Genomic DNA, 17,157 nt, shown 5'->3' on the forward strand with positions numbered 1-17,157 from the left:
ACATTTTAATTAATAGAGCAAATCACAGTTAGTCAATAACATCTCATTTCAAGCCACATCATTTCTTTTTTTAAATTGTGCATTACAAATATTCAATATGAGTTAATTTAATTTGGGAAAGCAATTTTCCTTTTGATATTTAACAGCTCTGTGAGCATGACAGGACCAGATTTCTGTAATTCAAATGAAGCCTGGTGGCACTAATCTCCCTCCATAAAGACACTCCTGAGTTATTCTGTGTCGTATTTTAAAAAGAGGCTAAACTTCCCAAATAGATGTATTATAGTGTTGTTTCTCATGAGGGAGAACAATGAAGCGGCTGGCTGTGAGGTTAAAGGGTCACTCTGTAGTTTTTGGGGACGAATGTTAAGATCTTCATTGACAAACTCAATAATCAAACTCTCTCTGTTGTCACGACTGAATAAACTGAATAAACAAACTGACCTTAAAGGACAAAATGATTTCATGCTGTTTTACTGTGTTTCTATGTGGCGGACCCTGCCACCAGTGTTCCGGGGACCTTCTGGGACAGCTTGTTTATTCACCTATGGAAAAAAATTAATAAATATGAGTTTGAATTTCCTCTTTAAAACTGCACAGTGCGCCTTTAAATGAGGGAGGTAGGTGTAGTTGGTCGGATGCCCTCTCTTTACCCCCCCCTGACACATCAGTGGAGGCTGGAGAGTGCGCAGTGCCGGGCCGGGCCAGCAGCAGGAGCAGCAGCAGCAGCAGCAGCCGCCGTCGACGCATTACGCACGTACTTTACGCACAGTGGATGAACGGAGGCAGAGACCCGGTCGAAGATGATGCTCACGCCGGCTCAGAAGGGCTTTCTCTCGGGCTTCATCCATCAGGTAGCGGTGGTTTGGTCGCCGGTGCTGGTGTAAAATGCACTGGAGCGGACCGGGTGTGCTGGTCGGCCTAGCTGAGCTCGGCTGCTGCTGCTCGCCGTCGCCTCTCCCATTTCTATTCTAGGACTTTTTATTGTATCTTTATTATTTCCAGGTCAGAATCTCAGTTTCCTGTGCGGCTTGTTTGTACTAAAAATGGCCGGAGATGGCGGCGCTCTGAAGGATATCAATGAGATTAAATCCCAGTTCCGGACCAGAGAGGGCTTCTACAAGCTGCTCACCCTCTCGGACTCGCAGCAGCGGGGCGGGCTGCCGCGGGGTCCGTCCGCCGGAGCCACGCTGGGCCCAGGGGCCGGACCCGGTCCGATACCCGGCGGAGGGGTCGGGCTGCTGCAGGGGCCCGGGGCTGCCGCCGCCGCCGCCGCCGCCGCCTCCTCCTCCTCCAATGCCGCAGCCAACTCCTCTCCGGCGGGCTTCCTGCCGCCGGTCCGGGTCTCCATGGTCAAACTGCAGCCCGAAGACCCGAGCGAGGAGTCGGAGCGGGTCTGCTTCAACATCGGCCGGGAGCTGTATTTCTACACGTACACCAACATCAAGAAGGTGAGCCTGCTCCTCCTCCTGCGCTGCTGCCCGGAGTGACAGATCGGATGGTCAGGCTTAGCTTAGCCTAGCCTAGCTTAGCTTAGCTTAGCATGCTAGCTGCACTGCTAATGTGATGCCGTTTCGTCACCATGTCAAAGTGAGCCTCTCTGGGTGTCTGCAGCTGCACGGAAACAGACTCACGTCTCACTTGTGTCGTGTTGTGAGGTGTGAGATGGAGATGCTGCTGCTCTGGCTGAGCAGGCAGTGATGGTGCAGCATCCTCAGTGTTACTACACGAGCAGGAAACAGCTGACAGCTTCTCCATTCACTGCGTTTTTTTTATTGGGACCATGTGAACTGAGGGCTGCTTCTTCTCCACTGTTAGTATGAGTGTTTCACAGACCTCAGATCAGCTCTCTGTGTGTGGAGCTGCTGCTGATCAGGGCTGTGTGCAGGGCGAGTCAGTCCCCAGCAGAAGATACTGTTCATTTTAAACAACTTAAACCCCTTTTTATCCCTCAGTGTGCATCACGTGGCCCCGTGTCTCTCTGGCCCTTCATGGAGAAGATGAGACGCTGATGTTCAAAGTCAGACTTCATTGTGAACATCTAACATCTGATTCCTGTGTCTGCGTTTGTCCTCCAGTTTCTCCTCACCGAGCTTGTTTTTAGCATTGCTAGCATGCACCACTGAATTTTTAGAGATCTGAAATTGCTTGCAGCTAGCTGCACCGCTCGCCTCTTAATGAGGAATGCTAATAACCCATTTAGGAGGAGCTGGAGGACGAATGTAAGAAGCTTCTCCTCCTCTAACGTGGCTCGGATCAATGAGGGAAACTGACTGCATTTTAAAAATGTCATGGCATCACTGCGAGTCTCAGACGCACCTGCAGATTAATTGTTTTCTATGTTCTGAGTCATAATGAAACGACTCCACACAGGTCCAGTAAATGTCGTCAGCATGCTGGGAATGATGTAGATGTGTGTGATGCAGTTTTCGTCTTTTCTGCAGGAAATCGCATGTTTGTATTCACATGCGAGTGACAGACGTACAGCAGATCGAAGACACATCATCGTCAGTCAGCAGCGTTCAGTCAGTGTGTCAATTCGAGGAGCATAACATGTAGTAATTTATACCACTTTACATCCCTCTTCATGTCAGGGACCCTCATGAGGAGATGATTAAACTATGTCACGGTGAAAGAACAATGAAACCGTCTCTCACTGTGCTGTTTCGTCTGCCACCGGGCACCGAATCTCCTGGGAAAATGTAGGCTGACTGCTGATCCAGCCTGCTGCCATTTCTGTCTGCTTTCATGTCTCCATTACAGACTGAATGAATGAATACACTCATGTGTTGTCGGTAGTTGCTACTCAGAGGACAACAGAAAGCAGCCCGGTTGAATTGAGACAATAATAGCACCTAGAAACAGTCGGGCAGGGAAGTTGTCTACACATTAAAGCTTCCCTGCTGCCAACACAGTGAGTGATTTAGGTAAAAAACATTTACTGTACACGTAATCAGTCGGGATGATACACAACATGCAAGTGATCCGATATTTCCTCTCTGGATACCAAAACTTAAGATATTTGTCAGCACCAGGTGAGCAGTGATCTGATGCCTGGCATGGTGATATGTAAGACATTGTTGTGTAGATTGTGTCAGATTCAGACAACTTCATTGATCCCATGAAGGCCAACCCATTTACAGTTTACCCAGAACATACATACAACCCCAAAACTCACTCAGGCAGGACGGTAACATGTCAGAGGAGCAGCTCAGCGTACAAACAGAAGGTCAATACAAGGAAAACAAATGGCAATGAATGGAAACATTTATGGAGGAAACACTGAATTTTATAATGACATTGATAAAGAAACTGTTTAATGTTGATCAGTCACATCTGGTAGATACACAATCTGTTTAATAAAATCTGCAGTGGTGCTGATTACTGATCTTAAAGAGCAATTTGTAAGATGTGGCCAGAAGTTTAAAACATTTAAAAAATGAAGTAAAATGACCTGCAGAATGTGAAGAAGCAACAGCGTTGACCAGCCAGCTGCATCCCGCGCTGCCTCCTGATATCACTTCGTACCTCGAGGTGATCTCCTCTATAGCTTCGGCTGAGAGAGGTGTGCGAGCAGCTGTACATCTCACACGCTCTCTTAGCTTTTAGTGCAATAAATTGATAAAATAAACTCAACAAAATGTCCAGAATGGAAATACTCCATACAGAAAAATACAACCGTACACCATCTGAATTTAAGTTTCTCTGTTTTACTGAGCTAAGACGAGCTTAACTGCTTTGTTAACTCATCGTAAAACAAACAGAAACTAAATAAAACTCACCAGAACAGTCCACCTCTCTCTCTTTCTGCCTCCTGCTGTGTCTTCAGGCTGCTAATCCTCGCTGAGTCCTACGTTTATTCTGGTGACGTGCTGCCCCCTGTGGTTTTGAAGCTACCTTTGAATTCTGGCCATATTTTTTACAGATCCCACCTTTAATGCACACTGCCTCTCAGAACGTATTCTTTGATGTAGACTGTAAATAGCTTTTTGGTGGGTTCCTGCTTACTAAAAATCCAACACGTTTGCTTGTTTGAAAGTGTTTTTTTAGAGATAACAGTGTTGCAACAGTACTGCCATGACTGATGGATACATACAGGTGATGTCTGGACAGTGCAGGTGTACTATGAAGTGCTCACTGGATGGGTGTGTATGGTCTCAAACGACCTGTGTTGGTTGCAACACATTTTTAAAAAGTCCAACAGTGTGCCCTCGGCTCGTTTTCGAAGGAGACTTGCATTTCACATTTCTTTACTTCTCCAACACAGTCTGCTTTTAAACCCAGAGGTCGAGGCATCTTTTCATATGCAAATCGCTAATCATTGCTTACTGGGTTGCCTCATCTGCTTCTCCTTCACCCATTGACATCCAACATTTCCTAGAAGGCTTTCCTCTCGCAGAATGTCCCTGTAGAAATCACTGATGGAAACAGTAACGGCTGCACACACCAACTCCAAAACAACACTTATTTTCTTTAAAGAGATGGAGACAAAATGTGCATACAACAATGTTTTCCATGTTAATCTGAGGCTAATGAAATCTTTGTATTTCTCTCCAAACAGTGTGTCCATGCTTAATTTGACAGACTGCTGCAACCTCATTTTAGCTTCATCTGAACTATCGAATGCATTTTTACATGCAGAACAAAACACTTCTATGAACAAGAGGAATAATGAGTGAAAGCAACACTTCTTCAGTGTTCAAAGGGACATGAAACAATGTGAATCAGTCCTGTTTTGATCTCAATAATTGCAGATCTTTTGTCAGTAAATTATGTTTTATTCATCGTGATGAATGAATGGCTCCCTTCATGTATATTTAGATCTTGACAGGACGGACTACAGTGCAATCCAGAGTGACTTCAGCAGAGATCAGGTGTGACCTTTCAGTTTGCACAAAAGAACAAAAACATGAGTCTGTCTCCAGTCTAGAAATATTCCTGCAGCCATGTTGCTTTCTGGTCTTTTGTGGCCACTGCTGGTGGAAAGAAAGATCTTCTCTCTATGTTGTGCCTCCTCTCTCCTCCGTTCTCCTGCCCTGGAAATGGATCTCAGTGTGTCGTATTGAAGGATGTCTCAATTCCTAAAATGTTCCTCAAGGGGAGAAGAGGCTCGCTGGAGGAGCTGTGAGCGAGGATGCACAGGTGTATCCTTTGCAAAAGTCTTTTCTACCCCTGTGACATATAAATGAGGTGTGACAGACAGCTGGAATATGCAAACGGTGGCGGGAGCAGGACTCTACAAATGTTGCTGTTGTATTAGTTATTTAAGATCATCAAACTCTCTGCTCGTCACAGTTTGTGTAGAGCCATTTCACCTTGATGTCACCTTTGTCACATTATGACATGTTTTGAATTACATTAAAAGTAAATATTAAGTTGTCGTGAACACTGTTTTGCTCATCTGCTGTAACAAAACGATGAAGCAGCTGTAAAAAGCTCACTTTAAAATGAGGCTCTGAAGCCTGGACGTCTCATTTTGTTGAATGCCTGTTGCCTCGACTCCTCTCAGGACTAAGATGTGAGGAGACGAGGCGAGGGAAGGAACTGAGGATGTACAAACTGAGAAATGAAAAGAGGGGACAATCTTGTTTGATGGATTTCTCGCTGAATGACTGTTGAATGTCAGCTCACAAAGAAACCCAATCTCCTTTATTCTGAAACCAGAACCTGATGTTCACCATTGATCTTTTGTACGGATGAAAAATGTTTTTTCCATCAGACTCTGAGACGGCTGCCGTGGAAATATCTCAATGTGACTTTTTCTCAGCCCATGCTTGGCGATCATTTGTCAAAAGAATAAAAACATATCACCGAATAATAAATGGGCCCAGAAATGTACAATATATTGTCAGCGGATGTTTGTGACTGTGGTGAATAGTTTTAGCGAGTCTTGCTTTCAAATTAGTCCAGTGGGACAAATGACCTCCCTCTTAAAAAACCTCTGAAGGTCCCTGAAACTTCGCTCTTCCTGGCTGATGTTTTGCTTGTGTGTCACGGCTCTCTGTCTGCAGGCTGTAGACCTCAGCAAGCCGATAGACAAGAGAATCTACAAAGGGACTCAGCCGACATGTCACGACTTCAACCAGTACTCCGCCACAGCCGAGAGTGTCGCTCTCATCGTGGGTTTCTCAGCCGGACAGGTCCAGTATCTCGACCCCATTAAGAAGGAAACCAGTAAACTCTTCAATGAGGAGGTATGATATTTAACTCTGTTTGCATTTGTTTTCCTCTGTGTTGGGGAAATTGGCCAGGGTTGCAGCTTTGTGTTGCTGTGATTAAACCCTTACTGTAATACATCACAAGTAATTTGTCATTCTTGTATCGATTTTGTTTTGCCCCAGTTTGGATGCTGTGATGTAGCCATGAAATTCAGACCTTGTCCTCGTCGTTCTGCTTTGTTGTTCTCACATTCATTCAATGCGTCTTCTGAACTGCCTCTCTCTGTTTAATGGCATTCTCTTTAATGGGATTCTCAATTGAATTTAGGAGATTGGGGGTGTATGTGTGCACTGCTGCATGCTGACTGTGTGTTTGTGTGTCCCTGAATCTGCTCACCTCACTGGGATTTGCCTCTCTAAATCCTTTTTCTTTCCTCGTCTACCACCGCCTGGTTTTCTCTCTCTGTTGCTTCCACCGCCGCCAAACTGTCTCTGCTGCAGCCTGGCTCTTGATTTCTACAGACCCTCTCTCTTTTCCCAAGCTTCCTTCCTGCGTGCTCTTCTATCAATAGTTTCTATTTCACCCACTTTGCTGGCAGTGAGGTGACCTTATATAGTGTCCACACAAAAGCACAGCAAAATCTAAAATCAAACTATTTGTAGATCTGTATCTTTACTTTTTCTCTTTTCTCATCCATCCTTTTGACCTCTTCCACCATTTCTTCTTCCATATTATTATCAAAATCTCTCTTTTTCCTTCTCCTTCGGTCCACTTCCTCACCCTTCCTCGTCCTTTCCTCCTTCCTGTTTTCCAGAGGTTGATAGACAAATCCAAGGTGACGTGCCTAAAATGGCTTCCCAAGTCGGAGAACCTGTTCCTGGCCTCCCACGCCAGCGGCCACCTCTACCTCTACAACGTGGACCACCCATGTGGCACCACGGCCCCACAGTACTCTCTCCTGCGGCAGGGTGAAGGCTTCGCCGTCTACGCCTGCAAAACCAAGACACCCCGCAACCCCTTGTTACGATGGGCCGTGGGCGAGGGAGGCCTCAACGAGTTTGCGTTTTCCCCGGATGGTGTGCACGTGGCATGTGTGGGCCAGGACGGCTGCCTCCGTGTCTTCCACTTTGACTCGATGGAGCTGCAGGGGGTGATGAAGAGCTACTTTGGCGGGCTGCTGTGCGTGTCATGGAGCCCTGATGGGAAATATCTCGCCACAGGTGGAGAGGATGATCTGGTTACTGTCTGGTCATTTGCAGAAAGCCGCGTGGTTGCGAGAGGTCACGGCCACAAGTCCTGGGTCAATGTGGTGGCATTCGACCCCTTCACGACTTCCCTAGAAGATGAAGAGCCTATGGAGCTTAGCGGCAGCGAGGAGGACCTCCACCAGGGGGCCCCAAATAACTCCATGCATTTCGGCCGGGTCCGAACAAGCAGCACGTTGTCGCGTCTTTCCCGCCACAGCTCTAAAGGTGGCGGCTCGGCAGCGGTGACATACCGGTTTGGCTCAGTGGGGCAGGACACCCAGTTCTGTCTGTGGGACCTGACGGATGACGTGTTGTACCCGCGCCTGCCGCTGTCCCGTGCCTTTACTAACACTTTTGGACCCTCGCTGTCCAACTCTGGCAGCGGCGGGGTCAACAGCACTACAGTTGGGGGAGGAAGTGGAGGGGTTGAGGGGCACCATCACCCGCCTAACACTAACACCGGCACCGCCAACCCGCCAACGCTTCCCTTACCGCTTCCTCGCTCCCTTTCTCGCTCCAACTCTCTGCCCCACCCCGCTGTGGCAAACGCCTCCAAGGGCCAGGGTGCCTCGGAGGGCGGCGGGGGAGGTACAGGAGGGGGAGGTAGCAGCAGCGCAGGAAACAGCACCCCTTTCAGCATCGGTCGCTTTGCCACGTTGTCACTCCAGGAGCGCAAGTCGGACAAGTCCGGTTGTAGCAGTGGGGTGGAGAAGGAGCACAAGAGGTACCACAGCCTGGGCAACATCAGCAAGAGCAACGACAAGATCAATGTAGCGCCGAGGAGCAACCGGCTGGACGCTGCCAAGGTCCTGGGCACCACGCTGTGCCCGCGCATGCACGAGGTGCCGCTGCTGGAGCCGCTGGTGTGCAAGAAGATTGCGCATGAGAGGCTGACGGTGCTGGTGTTCATGGACGACTGCATCATCACAGCCTGCCAGGAGGGTCTCATCTGCACCTGGGCACGGCCGGGGAAGGCGGTACGTCTTATATTTACTCTTTATAAGAACGATGTTGGATTACAGTCAATACTTTTACTACAACTTACAATTATTGTCTGTTGATTAGTTGATTTATCATTTAGTCGAAAGTAGTGTGGTTTTCCTTGTCTCAGGAGATTCATCATGAAATGGTAATTAGGTATTAACCTATTTGCTGTTAGTTGCTAGTAAAATATTACTGTTTTGTCAGTGAAACTATGAACTTTGGCAAGTTCGTAAGTTCACCGTGATATTCAGAGCACAAGTTTATTTTCCTCACAGGTCAGTCAACAGTTTGTTGAGAGTAGATTTTTTAGCTGGTGGATATTTCAGGCTGCACTCTTCAAAAGCTACAGAAATGACTCAACAGTTGGAGGTGATTTCACCTGTTTTCTCCTGAGCAACAACGGCTGTTTTTATCTTCCTGCACTTTAAAGTGGAGTGTGGATCTTCTTGGTCTGATCGTCTCTAGTGTCTAAACTTTCTTTCATGTTTTGTCTTTCTGTTCAGAACTTGGCAGCACAGAACGGGAACTCTCCGAGTGGTACAGTGGTATAGCTGGAGGAGAAGCTTTGCACTCATCCCTCCCTCCATCTCCTCGTCGCTTCCCTCTGTCCAACACCGTCTCTACTGATCTTCAAATGTCATGTTAGGGGCCAACAACCAGAGACCGTACCCCACCTACCACTCCAGTATTAAACCCTCAGTATTACTCTCTGTACTTGCCATGAACCCAATCCTGTTCCCTAATGATTTTACTCTCCCAGCCGCCAGTTTGGTGGGAAACACTTCCTGAATCATTGACACATGAAACTAACATGAAGTCTTCAGATAGACTTCGCTGGTGAATCACAAGTGCTTGAAAATAGCATAGATCCTAGCTCGCATATCAGGTAGTTAGCCTTTAATTCAGCATAGGCCGGGCCCTTGTTGATAATATACATGATGTGGCCAAAAGTATGTGGACATCCCTTTGATCTGGGCTTGTTTTTCTGTGTTTGGGTGAGACCAGTTTGTTCCAGTGAAGAGAAATCTTACTAACATAGCGTACATTACATATTTTAAACAATAGCATTCTTCCAACAGCCTTTCCTGTTTCAACATGACGATGCCCCCGTGCACAAAGGCAGGCTCTTAAAGATTTTCAAAGTTTGGGGTGGAAGAACTTAACACCGACTGTGAGCCTGACCACGCGCTAACGATGCAATGCGAGCGAGTGTCAGCGACATAACCAGCTTGATTTCATTGTTTTCTATTGTAGTGACCTAACCGGCAGCAAGTGGCACTGCGTTACTTGGCACGACATTTTGGGCCCAACGCCCTGTTCCTGTTATAGCCTTTACAAACGAGCGAAGGACTTCTTTGGTTTTGGAATAACAACAATGATATAAAGGTGTACACACACCTTTGGCCATATAATGTATTTAAACTTGAACCTTGGTTCTGATCTGCCTACAAATGCAGAAGTTACTAACTATTTAAGTGTTTCGTTCAAATTTCAACTTTCCTGACTCAGTTGTTCATTCTCAGTGTTTAGATCAGCTGATTTTACAACTCTGCGGTACTATTTTTTGTACACCAAGTACAAAGATGAAGTCGGTTTTCTGTTCCTTACATGAGTAAGAAATCTGAAATGCTCTGTCTGATTCCTGATGTTATCATGGCGGTCAGCAGTAGAGCAGCACCACACTGTCTTCAGGGAGAGTTTCCCACCTCCTGCCACTGTGGGAATAAAGTTTCTTCCCAGTTCTTGGGCCCTCTGCCTTCACGTCGCCCCTCTGTGACTCTATGCAGAAAGACTGCATCGAACAGATCGTTTATCTCTTCATTCTGCAGCCCTGAAGGAGCGAACAGCAGGCCAGACTTCATTCGTCCTTCATCCGATCCCTCCTCTTTCCCCTTCATGCGAAAGACACTGCAAAAGCCACGGCCATTGTATTTAAGTTATTTATTTTATCACAAGACTGTGTAGTTATTTATAATGTAAATACTGAAAATACTCTATAAATACAAAAAGGACAAACATGTATGGAAATAATGACTTGACAGCAAGGAAGTGAAGAAAAAAGAGGAAAGATGAAGAATATTAATATATGAAGATCCTTCTATTGTACATAGCAACCACAGTTAAAAAATGAATGTCTGCTGTTTTAGGGAACTTGAAGATGTCAATGTGTTTTTATTTCGTGTGATAGAGTTTCTCCAGTTTGTCCCCGAGAGCGAGCTGGGTTTAATCTTGTCGACTGAAGCGCAAGCATTTTTGGGTCCAGTGTGACTTTTTAGAGAGACTGACCCGAGTCGAGCACAGAGAGCAATATTCGGAGCGGCTGCTCGGCTGAAAATCTCAGCTGACTGTCCGAGTGAAACGGTTCTGAATAATCCGAATTCTCCTGAACGTCATACGTGGACAAACGGCGTCTTAATGAATAACTTGCTCACGAACAAACACACACTCTTGCACATTCCGAACCTACAACTGCTCTGTCTCTCTCTCTCTCACACACACACACACACACACACAATCCCCTGATGGTGTAGCATCATATTTACTGTGTCTTGGACTCCATTCCTGTTGCACCTTAATTGCCTCTTGCAAGAATTTGCACATACAATAAATCCACAGTCCATCCTGAGCTGCCATGAGTGACACGAGAGGTGTTTTTGTCTTGTTTCATCTGACCTCTGTGCGGACACAGCTCCCATAGCTAGAGCTGCAACTTAACGATTATTTTCTCGATTAATCGATGAGTTGTTTGGGCTTTAAAATGTCCGAAAATGGGGGGAAAAAAATGGCGATCAGTGTTTCCCAAAGCCCAAGATGGGGTCCACAAATGTTTTGTTTTGTCCACAACCCAAAGAAATTCAGTTTACTGTCATAGAGGAGGAAAGAAAGCAGAAAATATCCACAGATATTTAAGATTAATCTATCAGCAATGTAGTTGGCAATTAATCCATTAAATGTTGCAGCTCTACCTATAACCCCACCGCTCACTTGACAGTTTTGGTACAGAGGATTTAACAGGTGTTGTGTCATGATTTGATTTTGTTTCCCCTTGTGATTCTGATTCTGCTCACTGATTCCGGTGCTCGTTGGATCTTTGTTCAGATTCTGGTCATATTTAACAAAAGTATCCAAAACATGTTGCAGGCAGAAACCACCTTTGTTTTTGCAGATTTGGGCTTCCTGCCACGAGCCTGACAAATGTTCTCTGTGATTTTTTTTTACATTTTTTAATTAGTATTTGTTTTACTGCTTAACATGCAAAGATGAACAGATTCTGAGGCATCATAAACATGAAAGAGGACATTAAAAACCCCTGCTGCATGACGTGTTTCATCTTCGACAGACTTCCTGGCCTGATAATCAGACTGAAAGTCCCTTCTGACTTCCACTGCATTATTCATCCTGGCATTATGTTCATTCATCTGATTTCTGTTTGTTATTTTGCTCTCAGCACCAAAGCTTCAGAAACAGTTCGGAGCAGTTCATGTTTTAAGGGTTGTTAAAACAGATGTCTTAAACTGAAAACAAATAACTTTTGGATGGATTGCCATGAAATGTTGTTGGTTACCAGAGGATGACACAAACTGACTCTTAATGCAGCGCCATCATCAGGTCATCATTCATGGTTCCCAGTACCTTGGTTCATGACCTGCAAAACTTTCTGTTTACTGCTAATTAGCAAATGTGAGCATGCTAACATGCTAAACAAAACAATGGTTTTGACATTATTTGTGAGACATTTCTGTTGTGTGTTGCAGAGATATCTATTGAAGTTAGCATGCTAACCAGCTAGCCCCCAGTCAGTCTCTCTTTTTTTTTTTTTTAGCATGCTAATGTGTAAAGTACCCCAGAGCTGCTAGCATAGCTCTGGGGTAGCCACACTCTGAAGTCTGCTCATAAAAACATGTGCCGCTGTGGTGATCTCACTCTTCTGGTCTCCATATTTGTGGAGATGTTTCTATCCCGACTTCCTGACTCTGAAACAGGAAGCTGAATTCTCCTTTCACACCTGCAGCGCTCTCAAACTGATTTGAATTCAGAACAATTTCTTGATGCCCAACTAGTCAACGCCAAAACATTTCTTTCTAAACTATCAACCAGAGCTAAATGTTTGTGAGGTGTTTCTGAACAGGATCTCTCTTCTCTTAACATACCTCTTATTTGGGACAAATTGAAAGCTCACGGTGCAGGAAGCTGGCAGTATTTGTATCAGCGTTTTCTGTTTTTTATTGCTTTTTCTTTTTAGTGAGTTCTCGAGTTACCTGTCTGACGTTTCATCCTATAAATAGCAGAACAACTTCCAGGACTGCAGGAGCCAAGGTTGTGCCCTTGGAGCCACAGACAGACAAACCAGCAGGTTCCTCGCTCTGCGTTTGAGCCGGTGTGACGGCATTGTTGCAGCCCGTGTACACGTCTGCGTTGCCGTGGCAACAGCATGTCTGCCGAGCGTATCTTGAGCGAGCTCTGGGGTCAATCTCAGCTTTGAGGCTAAATTAATGCTTCATCACGAGGTCTGAGACGAGAGAACAAACTAGATCTGCTCTCTTTGGATGGATTATAATTCACTCTGATATGAAAAATGAACTAAACCGTAGATCAACTCACTCCTGAGATAGTTTTTAACAAACTCTTTAATTTCTCCAAACAGGTTGTGCAGCTTAAACCAAGTATTTATTAGTCTGGTGTTTGGGTTCAGTCTGTTGTTGTTGATCTCGCAGGTCCTGTTCACACTTTCACGTTAAAATTCATTTGATCATTTGTTGACATCGTAATAACGGGTGTGAATCCTGGTTCAGCGTCTCAGGCCACATCCTGGTGGTCCGGGTGCTTTTGTTGGCATATGAATGCAAATGTGTTCCTGACTGCAAGTTATTAGTATTCATACAGCATGCAAAGCCTGCCAAACTCAGCCTGTACTCCAAGTGAGTTATCTTCTCTTTACGTCCTTCTCATTATGATGCCTCACTTCTTTTCTTTCTTTTCTTTCTTTCTTTTGTTTTTCCAAAACTTTTTCTATTTTTTTCCGGTGGGATTTGTGTGGATAAACAGTGATCACAGTCCTCTTCAGTACATGTAAGTGTGTATGAGTTTTCTCTGGGTATCAGTGAGCTCAGGTCTGAAAACGAAATGTGAGCGGAGAATCAGAATCAAATCACGAGAGGTCGAACAAGGTTGAGACATATTATAATGTAGGCGTCCAGAGAGTCTCACACCGTCTTACCAAGGTTATTATAGTTTACCAAAACTAAAACTAGGTGTAAAAAAAAACCCATTGTAGTTAACTGATATAAAAACTAATTTTGATAATATTATATAATTCCAAAATGAACTAAAATACAGGAAATGTTTTTAGTTTGAGTCTTGGCTTTGTGTTATGAGTGCACGTTTACTGAGACTCAGATGTCGACATGACTATAAGTCAGTTGCCTCCACAAACTGATTTATTGTAATAAATATTCTGATCTTCTTAAATCTTGCCCCTTACAAATATAACCATATTAAAAAAAAATTAAATAAACTAAAAATTAACATTTTTAAACAATTAAAACCAAAATGAAGTGAGCAAACCCACTCGGGAAACTAAACTGACTTAAATTAAATTAAAAATGTAAAATACAGAACTATAACTAACTGACTGTGATTCTCCTCGATGTGTTTTGGTTTGTCGAGCCACAAAACAGTTGAACAGTGCTGCACAAGCTGTCGGGAGGGATGTAATGGGATATAAACATTTAATTGTGTGAGCTGGTTTGAGAGAAGAAGGAGCCAACTAACTATGAAGACAAATACTGGACTGGAAAGTCTTTTTAATATTTCTTATTGACTTGGATCCTGTAAAATGTATTCAGGCACTAGAAAAACAAAGGAGGAGAATAATTATGGCTCTGCTCCTGAAGTGAAGAAAAGTTAGTTCAATAATTCAACTTTTCAGAGAGACAAAGAATCTCTGTTTTCCCACATTATGTATTGTTTTGTTTTGTTTTTGTGCTGCATCATCTCCTCACAACACTCTTCAACTCAGATATTTTTACTTCTGACAAACAAATGTTACTGTCGGTGCTGAAGGTGGTCAGAAAAGGCAAATCTTCAAAGTCTAATAAACAAGAATCAACTTGACAAATGTTCATTAAACACCATCCTGCTTAAAAACAACAAAAATCTTACTTTTTTTTTTGAAAGTTTTGTTTGAATTTCTTGCTTCACTGTGAAAGAAGCTCTCATTTAACCTGATTGTGGAGCAAAGATGCATTTCTCCTTTTATGTGTCTACCGAGCCGACTGACAGGTGACGGTAAAGAACAGTTAATATCAGTGGAAGGTGACCGTGTTCAAGTATTAGAGGCCTGAAGTGAGCAGAAGCTGTGATCACAGGAGCAGCTGCAGCTCGTCACAGCCGAGTGTTTCCACCTGAGGATTTCATTATTCACCTCAGAAACAAACAGTGTTGAGTCAGATGAGACAAAAACGTGAGCTGATAAAGATGAAAACATAAGTTATATGCAACAGTTCACTGAGAACTTAAAGCTCGGTCTAAGTTTTCCTCTTAAATCTTCATTCTGCACAGAAACAAACGTTCAGTCTGACGGGAACAAACATTTAATTTGTGTTTATTTTGACATTTCAGGCTGAATCAAGACACTTTGTTTTTTTTATATCTCTGCGTGTACGTATGTGTGTATAAAATATGCATTATCTATATCACCATACAGCTACCCGACTGCACGGACCCACACACACTTGCTCACACACACACACACACACACACACACAGCGTCACACACGCTTTCACACACTTTATGCCTGTTCTGATGGAAGTTATAACGGCAGAATGACGTTACTGTATCCAGTTTGTATATGGAGATCTGTTATTAAAACATTAAACCTGAAACTGTCCTGTGTGATGTGTGATGATTATATATATATATAAATATATGTCATACTGACTTATATTTGTGATCCGTTAGTATCCAGTGATCACAGCCACACATGAATGAAAAATAAGTTTATTTATTTTGCTTATTTTTAACAGTTATGAATTGGTGCTTTGAATATTTGAGTTTTACTGTTTTAAAACTAAAAAATAAATCTGATATACACCAAAAAATGTAAACTACATACAGTATATAGTGTCTCACACACGTATGCTTAAGGACTTGATGTCACGGTGTAATATACTAACTTTGTAGATTTTTTTTACCACATTAATTTGAATTTGTTTAAATTTGTCATCACCAAAGCAGAAAATAAAAGGTTTAAATAGGCCCATCTGCACGCCCTGTTTTTAAAATCTGTCTCAATTCAATTTGTAATTGATTATCTCTGCTCTGAATACTGTTTCAGGTGGATCACTGTCTGACATTGATCAGTGTAGAAATGGTCAGATAAAAGGTTATTGAGTAGTAGTATAATTAAACGTTACTCACTTCTATCCTGGTATTTAAAATGCAACACATCAGTTGTTTTACATGTTTTTGCTCTTTAAATACAAGTCATATACACTTTATATTAGACAGTTTTGTACTGTCCTAGGTATCCATCGGTTTCCATTCATTTCCATTTAGTGTAAAATTTATTAATAGACTCTTGTTTAAGTTGTCAAACATCAGGTTTAAATCTATTTTAATTAAAGTTATGTTACTAACCCAGGAACAGTAGATCAGATTGAAAACTACACTGCCTGCGGTTGATTTTCTATGGAGCTGATAATGTTCTGGACGAAGGGAGGACTCGGTACAAGGAGCTGTCAGTCGTTAAGAATAAAAACATTCAGAGTTGCTGTTTTATTTCAGGTTTGAAATCAGAAAACAAAACTTCTCTGAGAGGCTGCACGCTCACATGTTGGCCGACAGAGGGCGCTACACACCAACACCGCCAGTTGTTCTGCCTCTTCAGCTGAGGAGGAAGAAGAGGATTCACCCAAAAACATGAAGGTTGCCGACGTGACGAGGGGCGTGTCCTCGGAACGCCTCCGTCCTTTCCGTCATCGTGGGCGTGTCCACTGCGTCACAAACACCGGAAGTCAGTAGATGTAATAAAATAAAAGCCCTGTCAAGAAAAAAAAAATATATATTATAGTCTGTGTTGTGTCCTCACATGGATATATGACTTGAACAGTTGATCAGTTATCATTTGCTATCGATAGATTACTGTTCTTCGACTAATTAATTGTTAATGACACAAGAAAAACTAAATACGTTCCGGTTTGGCTGCGATGGAGTAGACGCGTGTCGAGTCTCGCTCCCGCAACTATCGTCAACTTAACGTTTCAAGACCCCGAAAGTCACAACAAAGGGTAGTATTCATCTCTTTTGACGGACATATCCCCGAAATATGTCGACGTACGCGACCAGACATAACGTAAAAGAGCAGGGTGCTAAGGTCAGTCCCGCACACGAGGCAAGTGATGAGTTTAGCATGGCAGCCATTGCTAACCTTTTGGAAGAACACCGCCAAGCCCTCTCCGCTGATTTCAAAGCCGCCATCTCAACACTCGAAACAAAGCTGGACCACGTCCAAACCACAGTGTCTGACCACGCTCAGAAGATAGTCTCTCTCGAGGTAAATGCTACTCTACAAGACGAACGCCTGTTGACAGTGGAGGCATCCTGTGCTATGCTAACGGAGAGCAATGCTAAGCCGTTAGCTAAAGTCAGTGACCTGGAGTCCCGGAGCCGGCGGAACAATATCAGAGTGGTCGGCGTACCTGAGTCAGTGGAGGGACCGCGACCCACAGCCTTCTTTGCAGACCTGCTCATGGAAGTCTTTGGCGA

General features: G+C 44.0%; 1 protein-coding gene across 1 annotated transcript; it reads left to right on the forward strand.

Annotated features, from left to right (window-relative positions):
* The first annotated feature begins 593 nt into the window (after positions 1-593).
* On the forward strand, positions 594-9,100 carry LOC141015053 (WD repeat-containing protein 20). Its single transcript, XM_073488956.1, has 5 exons — positions 594-854; positions 1,006-1,451; positions 6,012-6,194; positions 6,974-8,383; positions 8,894-9,100. Exons 1-5 carry the CDS (start codon positions 776-778, stop codon positions 8,939-8,941), a joined length of 2,166 nt encoding a protein of 721 aa, XP_073345057.1. The 5' UTR covers positions 594-775; the 3' UTR covers positions 8,942-9,100.
* Positions 9,101-17,157: the final 8,057 nt, after the last annotated feature.

Source organism: Pagrus major, chromosome 2 (assembly GCF_040436345.1).
Source record: "Pagrus major chromosome 2, Pma_NU_1.0".
In the NCBI taxonomy this organism is placed as follows: domain Eukaryota; kingdom Metazoa; phylum Chordata; class Actinopteri; order Spariformes; family Sparidae; genus Pagrus; species Pagrus major.